The 8,806-nt window shown below is 45.0% G+C and overlaps 1 protein-coding gene across 2 annotated transcripts in view; it reads left to right on the top strand.

The window, feature by feature from the left end:
* The first annotated feature begins 5,888 nt into the window (after positions 1 to 5,888).
* LOC104496619 (3 beta-hydroxysteroid dehydrogenase/Delta 5-->4-isomerase-like) overlaps positions 5,889 to 8,806 on the top strand; it is an 11,162-nt gene continuing 8,244 nt past the window's right edge. The window contains exons 1-2 of one of the 2 annotated variants that reach the window (XM_010140133.1): positions 5,889 to 5,937; positions 6,270 to 6,492. In XM_010140133.1, coding sequence (XP_010138435.1) covers positions 6,339 to 6,492 — 154 coding nt within the window. In that variant the 5' untranslated portion in view covers positions 5,889 to 5,937; positions 6,270 to 6,338. Of the gene's footprint in view, positions 5,938 to 5,997; positions 6,022 to 6,269; positions 6,493 to 8,806 lie in introns of those variants that run through there. The other variant, XM_010140871.1, reaches the window with a different exon arrangement.

The following is an 8,806-nucleotide window of genomic DNA, read 5'->3' as shown; positions in this document are numbered from 1 at the left end:
GGAGAAATCCTGGTACTGAAAAATCATCCATTTCTGACCCGCATTTCACTTAGACACCTTTCACTTGCACTCAGATGCTCCATATATGGCATGGCTGATCTGCTCATGCCACACCTCACAGCAGTCTGTGCTCCTTGGAGCAGAGGTAGTGCTCAAGGCTGCTCTGCTGAGGCATGAAGACCTTTCATTTCAGGCTCCAGAGTCTCAGCTTTTATTTTAAGCCAACAAAACAAGATGCTGGAAGGTATGCCATTGTTACAGTTGTGAAGGAAATCTTTCAAGGAGGAAAGCTGTCTTAAAAAACCTCAGAGATGTCTGATGGAACTGAAACAATAGCGACAGAAATTGTCTGCACTGCTGAGATGACTTTCAGTGGCTTTTTACACCGCTGTTGAGTACCGTGAGATCGAAAACTGTTTTGAAGGAAGGGCAATGCCACATTATGAAAATTAGCACAATGGTTTATTTTGAAATCCCCTTCTCTGTTCTTCCCACAGCGCTGAAGTTGGGGGATGGGGGATAGGAGGGCAGGTGAAGCTGAAGGACATGTGAGCCCTACTGAAGGTAGCCAGAAAAACCTCAGCCTTTGATCAAGCTGTTCTATAGGTTTGTTGTATAAGTCAACATAAGGCATGTACAAAACATGCATGAGACAGCATAAACATCTTGAACAAGAAAAGTTTGCAGAGGCCACTAGTTTGCATCTGCTGCGATCTGGATGTCTAGTGGAGTACATCTGGAGCCAGATTGGAAGAGTCATGGGCCACCCGCAAATGGAACGAAGGTCAGTAGGGGTCCAGGACTGCAGGAGTTTAGAATGCACTGCATCATAGAGCTGAAATATCTTATTCTCCAATCCTGTCTCTTGCTGTTGGCCCTCCATAGCCATACAATTTTTCTATGTTATTTTTCAAGCTATACAATGATATAGAATATCCTCCTAGCCCATTCTCCCCTTTCAGATCAGCACGTATTCCAAAACTGGGGCAATGCCTGTGCACTTGGGTAGTTCTGCATGCCCCCGGGAGTGAGGGGAAGGGAAGATTTTGCCAGTAAGGTTTGTGCGAGTATCGTGATTCAAGGATCAGTACCAAAGGGGAACCACTACAGAACTGGTCATGTGCACCCTGGGGGCAAATTATATAAAGCTACTCTTCTGTTGAGGTTTCAAGGGCAAGCTACCACCCACAGCAGAGTACCACTTCTGGGACAAGGAGCCAGCCTAGAGTGGTGCAGACCCCCGGCTGCACCCTGCTTTGCAGCTGGCAGATGTCCTGGTGCCCATTTCCCTGGTATGCATGGGAGAAGCCACACTTGCTATCAAGAAGTGACCTTCGGCATAAGGTCCTTAAATTATCCTTAAGGAGGCAGAAGAGAGGAATTAGCCCTGTTAGCTCACTGTTTAGACTTGAGTCTCTGGCAGAGATAACAGTGTCTGCAGCGATCTTCCAGAGGCCTTCACATGGAGGCCTTCCTCTCTGTTCCAGTAATAATAAATCTTGCCCGGCAGATAAGGCTGAGGAATAATAGCACATTGCACACTTTGACGGACTTCAAGGATGTACAAGAAGAGACCGAGATGACTGGGTGTGCATAGTCCTGAGAAGGCTGAAAGTAGGGGGAGGGGGATCTCATCACAGTCTTTTACTACTCAGTTGGAGGGAACAGAGAAGATGCCGTGCAAATCCTTGGACATGTGTAGTAAAAAGGGTGAAAGGCAATGGGCACAAGTTGCAATGAGGAAAATTCCAGTTAGAAACTAGTGCAAAAATACTCACCATGAGGGTTGTCAAACACCGCAACAGAGGGTTTGTGAAACCTCCACTCTTAGGGATATTCAGAGCTAGACTGGGCAAGGTCCTGAGCTACCTTGTCTCTCGTCTGACGCTGCTATAAGAAGAGGTTCAGTCAGAGACCTCCTGAGGCTCCTTTTAATCTAAATTGTTGGGGGACATCACAGAATCATAAAACAAGAGTTGCACATCAGGTCTGTACCCTGCCGTAATGGTGTGTTGCCATGGTGAACTACCATGGAGCTGCAGAGGCAGCACCTATATCTCTGGGAAAGATGTAGGCTGAAGAAAGCATTTTCTGAGGGAAGAAGAAAGCCTAAAGAAGAGCTCACAAGGTTTGACCAGGCTGAGAGTCTGCTGAAGAAGCCCATCCACAACTGTTCCAAGATTTTGGAAATTTTCTACGATCTGGATTAAGCCTGCGCTCACGTGTACCAGAGTCTCGTGCCTCCTTTCTATGCTGTCTTGTTTTCTGTATTTGATAGTTGTCAACGTCTCTGATGCAAATTCAAGCAAGGTCAAGTCTTCTAAAAAATTTACACCCAGAGAGATCGTAAACATGTGGGTTAATCAAATCCTGTTGCCTCCCAACATCCCTGAAGAATGTAGCAGGGACAGGGTATCGGTCTATTTACAGGGGTAGTTTATCTACAGAATGGATCCAAATACAAACATTTTCCTTTGACATAAGGTGCAGATTTCTATGGCCTTCGAATATATAATTCACTCATCAATTTCAATTGAGGAAACACAGTTCTACCTAAAACTAAAGGGAAAATGAGATTAAATATACTTTTCTAGTTAATCTCTCAACTCATATGCTGTTTAATACAGCAGAGAATACAAGTCTTTCTGATCTTGAAGATCATGTAATAAAAGTTTCTAATCACTTTCTCCCTTGTAACAAAAGAATTTTAGCACTACTGAAATCGGAGATATTTTGTCAGGTTTGAATACACTGAAACACTGAGGCCTCTTCAGGTGGCTATCTTCATACCTTGGTTAAAGTGTCTTAAAACTGTTCCCGACTATAAGAAGTTGTGTTTATCCAGAGTTTGATTCAGCAGAGCTGTCCAAAAGTTAATTATTTAAGACTTGTTGCCCCTTGTCAATGTGTAACCAGAAAAGCGAGGAAAACGTTTCCAGGAGGGAACAGTGCCTTCCACCCTGAAAGGCAGAAGCTTTCCTTGAGTAAATCTACATCTCAAAGTGCACTCTCCCAGAGCTGCCACCATCTGAGCATTTTGAGCTTACAGGCATATGATGGTAAGAAACACATCAATTTTTCAATGAGAAGCACATGGATTTTTCGTGGTTTTTTGGTCACAATTATTCTATGTTTAGACAGCAAAAGGTCCAGTTAAAATCATGAGCATGTCTCTGCTTTTCCCTGCTTCAGTTCTCATCAGTCTGGACAATACGGAAGACTCCGGGAACTCCTTTCCCAAACAAGATTTCTCTTTTGGACAAAAGAATCTGTTCTCCTCTTCTTACTCATTGCACAATTAAACAGCATTGCCTTCTGTAAAAGTGTGTTTTACCCTACCTAAAACTTCCCTGCTCTGCATTGTTGCTGCATTTACCCATTTCAGTGCCATGATTCAGTTTGTTCTCAATTGCAGCTGGGAATTTTTTCCTCTATATTTCTCTCTTGCTGTCTTCTCATCTCTGCTACAACTCCCCAAACCCTTCTTCTCCTTATGACAAGGCTAAGAAAATGTGTTCTCCTAACACCAGCCAGCCACTGCCCCCAAGTATATGTGTCACAGAAAGCACCAATAAAGCCAGAGGATCAATACTTTTCCTGGACCAGCAGATTAGGGACACGAGTATGATGGAACACAGTAGACTGCACATGTACTAGGCTATGCATTTAGTCCAGGCATAGCAATTCTCCAACACAAGCCAAAGTTTGCAAGCTCTGATTTTCTAAACTGATACTCTTAGTAGTCAGGCAGCCCATTCGACCATCCACCTGTGTTCCTCAGCAAAATAACCAGGTTGTGAAGGCTTTGTTTCGTGATAAAGTCAAGAAGGAGACAAAATAGTTAAAAAATGTCTGTGCTTTGACACAGAAAGCGGAGTTGGTAATCTTTTTAGATGCTGTTGCATTATGTTCTAGTTTGCAAATCCCAGGCCTATGGTGTGGCTCTGAATTTCATCAGTTTGTTCCTGGTGGTCAGGGGCCTGGAGTGCTCGTTGCTCGTTGACACCATTCTGGGGCATAGAGCCCATGCCAGCATCTGCCTCTGTGTCCTTCAGGGAACACCAGAGTCAGTTTTGTTTGCAGCACAGAGGAGCTGTCATGACACCCAGCAACTCGCCCCCGCCCAGCAGTTTCCAGACGAAATGGGTGAAAATGTCTCTAGGTGAGACTGCAGGAAGGACCAGCAGCTCCGCGCTCGAACTGTGCAAACTGCTGCTGTGTGATGTCTGCCATCCACAAGCCGCAGTTCAAATGCAGGCTGCTGTGTAGCGATGTATAAAATTCCCTCCAACTAAGCCAAGCACTTGGCCCAGTTACACCTAAGAGGACAACAGCAACAGACCTCCCTACAGCCCCCTGTGCAGCGCTCCTATTCTCAGATAAAACACCGCTCCTGCTAAACTCGGTCATTCTGCAAGGCAAGCTTGGTGTAGGGGAGAGTTTTCTATCCTAAGAGGCTACGTTGGGATTTCTGCTTTTATATGTCTCTTCAAGGCGTTTTATTTCCTTCCTAGCTGTGAAAAGGAAGCACTGTTTCAGAGAACATCGCTTGCAGCAGCAGGCTTTGGTCAATTATTTTTCCTTGCAAAATACATGCAGTGCATAAAATTAATTTGCAGCAGCTTCTGATAAGAACATAAAATGTCAAGGTCCTGCCTGAGAGAAGCCAAGGAAAGAAGAACTGATAACAATTTTTTTTAAAGCTTTGTTGGGGTGAGGAGAGGTTTTTCAAGGACGCTCTGATTGAAACAGTTGCCAGAACTTTGTCATCTTTGTCAATTAGAAACTTTTCTCCTCCAGCAGAAATGTTTTTGCTTTCTTCCTGTCATTTGCAGGCCCGGTTTTGCTCTAAATCAGGAACGATGTGGGGTTGCTGCTTCTGTAGCTTTCCTCCAGGGCTCTCTTTGATGAGTGAACAAAATTCATGACAGAATAAAAAAAGGGGGTTTAGGAGTTAGTCACACGAATGGAAGCAAAGCACTTTTAGAGATCCATTCCAGCTGTGCCTGAAATCCGTGATCCCGTTTCCAGTGGTTTCAGCCTCATTAGTCGTGTTGCTGGGCTTCTTTGTAACTTCCTTCTTCCTGCTTAAGGCAGCTACTTATTCATCATCTTGTTTGAGCAGGGATGTCTGCCTATCCCTGTGCACGAGAGAGGGGAAATACAGCCCCAGTCGGCGTGCTCTGACGGCACACAAAGATCCAAGAAGGCGGTGCAGGTATTAGGAGCTTAAGGCTAATGACTAAAGCCCTGCCCTCCTCTCACACTAGAAAAGAGTTGTGCAAGAACTGGAGTGAAGCCCTAGGAAGAGACATCTGGGTGTTCTGGAGACGTAAAAAGTAACGCCGCTGTTCCCTGCAAAGAGCTAGCCGCACCCTTGTTTTAACTAGGTACTCACCAGACATTTCAGAGGCGGATCTTTTTCTGTTGCAGCTTTAATTTAAATCTAATGGTACATTAGGCCATTATATCACTTTGAATGTCTCGCGTATGCTGAACAAATACAGAATCTCAGAGGTTAGTTTTCATTCTCGCACAGAGAGAGTGGGAAAGCCATGCTGTTATGGGGGAGCTCAGTACCAAAAAAACCCTACGGCAGTAGAGTTCACCTCTCAAACCGTTCTAAACAGCTACTCCTGCTATTTACTCATAATTTTAATGCTCTCTACCTTCATATTAACACTGTATTGCACAAGAAAGCGCAGCTACAGAGAAGTATCATAACGAAAATTTGCCTTCTGAGAACTTAGGCACGCAGGAGCACATCCAGGCTCAGACTTCGATGAGTCCAGAGCATTCCTCTTTGGAGGGGTGGGGGGTGGGGTGGGGGGTGTGGTGGTTGGAAGCACCACATTCTTTTGCAGCAAAAGAATCATACAAGAGAGAGGGAGGGGAAGCAAAATGACCGACGTGGTGCTCTGTGGTTTATAAATACAGGCAAACCTCCCCCCAGTCTTTTGAGCGCTAGAGAGGTGGGAACAAGGATTCAGGCAGACTTTTGTGGGTTTGTTTGGCACTGAAGTTGATTTTGAGCATTTTCAGATTTGTTAATTCCTTTAATATTCTGTCATAATTTGTAAAGAGTTTTTTCTTTGCATGGAAAAACACGTAGGCTACTTCTGAATAGGAATAGCTAGCAAAAGTAACACATGCTTTAAAAATTGTTGTTTCATGTAGGGGTTAGTTTGTTTTCCAGTAGTTTCTCCTTCTGGCAATACCCTTTGATTTGTAAACGCTCCAGAGGTTGATGTCATGTGTTCCTTCCTCAGGCAAGAGGTGAACCGACCGGTCTAAGCTCAAGAGACAGCCAGTTCACCACTGAGGAGCAACCCAGAGCAATGTCCCTGGCTGGTGTAAGCTGCCTGGTGACAGGAGCGGGAGGATTTCTTGGCCAGAGGATTGTCCGCTTGCTGTTGGAAGAAGAGGAGGCGCTGGCTGAGATCCGACTGCTGGACAAAGCCTTTAGCGATGAAGCACTCGGGAGATTTGGAAGTAAGTACCATCTCATGAGAACTATGTGTTGCAGATGTATGTGCTGTTGTCTCATGTAGCCTGGAAGTCTTTACCTCTCATCCAAACCAGCTTCGCAGATAAAGGTTTTATTTAAAGGAAGGCTTGCTTTATCCTTCCCTCTCCCTCCAAATGTTTTCTTTGCCAGACCCAGAGGCTTCTCTAGATTGGAAGAGAGACCTATGTACTGCTCTTGCAGTACACAGACTGCCTTCAACCTGACTTGTATTACATCAAAACCCACAGAGCAAAAGTAGTGCAAAACCCTCACATTTCTGCTTGTGGGGAAGGAAAAGGCAAGCATTGCTCTAGGAGGGGTGGGGGCAGTGAAACCCAGAGCATCCTGTCCTGAGCTCTGATGAGCTAGACTAGAAGGTAGTGGCAAAGTTGTGGTTTCCAAATGCTAATGGTTTTCTTCAACTTGTGATTAGTTTGGTTAATAGGGATCTTCTGGCTGAGAGTTGTGATGAGGTATCTTAGAAATTTGTTGTTATTATTAATAATATTACAGTTGCCTGGAAAGCAGAACCCTTTTATCCTATGCACAGGAAACAGAGGGAAAGTCAGGACTCTGGCTTCTTGAATGGGCTGGAGACAGCACCAATGAACGCTATGCCCAGTGTCAGAAATGGTCTGTGGCAAGGAAAGCAGCTCAGAGTATTATATTTTAAATGTCCCATTTCCTGGGATCCTGATCATGTCTATAAAAAGGCAAATAGGAATGTAAATACAATCAAGTTCTTAAGTGCCTACATCATATTTACTTGATATCACATCTTAACCTCAAAACTTTTCTTCCTCCATACAGGCAACTATATGGGAATCCATATGGAATATCCCCATATGATTTGCTAAGAGCCACAATCTTTCTATAAAGTGTTTAACTGTCATCAAAGAATAGCGACAGTGCACCATAAACCCCATGCGAATTGCACAAAACTTTACGATGGTTTTATACAACTTCCTCTTCCTTAATGCTCTCAGTCAGCATTTCACTGAGGATTTGCTAGACGCCCTGGAGATGCTCTGATTTTCAGGCAGCCCCCTCAGTGACAAAACCTGCAGCTGCGGTAGAGGCTGAAGCACTGGTGGTAACAGGGGTGCATGTGGATTAGCACTGATGCAGTGGGGCAGCGACAGAAGCACCTGTGCTGCTTTGGGGCAGGAGAGCTTTGTGGGGATAATGGAGCTTCCCGGGGAGTGAAAACAACTGCATAAGCACAATCTTGGCTTGGCTGCAGCAAAGGTTTCACTGTTCCATTCTTGTTAAAGGAAAGCTCTACTTTCCTTATCCTCCCTCCTTCCACCACTGAACACTGCACAGACGCTTCCTCTCCTATTCCTGCAACATTTCTGCTGCCTATCTAATGAGCACAGGAGGAAGGGAAAAATCAATTATCAGAGCTGTTTTTTCCCCACGGATGGGTAGCAGGCATGACAGGCTGGCATTCAGAGGTGTTTGAATGGCCTTGAACCCCTGCACTTTGACTGGCAGTTCCTCTGTCTGTATCGGCACGCGTAGCCACGTCTCTTCAAGTGTCCTGCCAGTGCCTGTGCTTCAGACTACCTGAAATATTTTCCTGCCATTCCCTTTCAAGCCCTTCTCTAACACAGCAAGCCCTATTCCAAATGCAGGGCTGCTGCCAAAACCGTGGGGCTGGAGTCTTCTGAACAGCACCATTCTTACTGCAGGGACTTTAACTTGCTATCACATGCTGTTTGGATTTCTTGAATAGCCAGGAGCAGAGCTGAGTGCTTTTCTTTCTCTCTGAGGTCTTGAGCACGTTTTGCCTGCAGTACTTTGGCAGAGTCAGGGCTGTGTGTGGTAAGACAGAGGAGTATGTGTAAGTTACAGCTCTTTGTGCCAGGAGACCGTCAGGGACACTGCTATTTAGTCCAAACAACTTTCCTGCTCAGACCTTGACCATAGCACTCGGTCTAAGTAAAACAGTGGCATTTGTGGTCTTCCACAGCCCGAGGGAGTTCAGGACGATCCAATCAATGTCAAATGCTGTGAGCTGGAGTCTACCCAGTTACACTGTGTGGTTGAGAATGAACGTCACATTGAACATGGTAGTTTGGTGTCTTGGGTTTCCTACCTCCCATCGCCAGTCTTCAAATTTATCTTTCTGGCTTTCTTGTGCTTCCACTTACACAATTCCATTTCTGTTCACTATTGCACTGGCATTTCTGGAAAAGTTAGTAAATTCTTAGGTTGTTCTCAAGGGGATTTCTGACTATTTCAAAGCATTGACTCCCCCTTGTGTCATCCCTTTTTACGTCTCTCCCCTCTCTG

The sequence above is a fragment of the Buceros rhinoceros genome, unplaced genomic scaffold (assembly GCF_000710305.1).
Source record: "Buceros rhinoceros silvestris isolate BGI_N320 unplaced genomic scaffold, ASM71030v1 scaffold970, whole genome shotgun sequence".
NCBI classification, from domain to species: Eukaryota; Metazoa; Chordata; class Aves; order Bucerotiformes; family Bucerotidae; genus Buceros; species Buceros rhinoceros.
The sequence above is the reverse complement of the archived record's forward strand: the minus strand, read 5'-3'. Positions and strand labels throughout refer to the sequence as shown.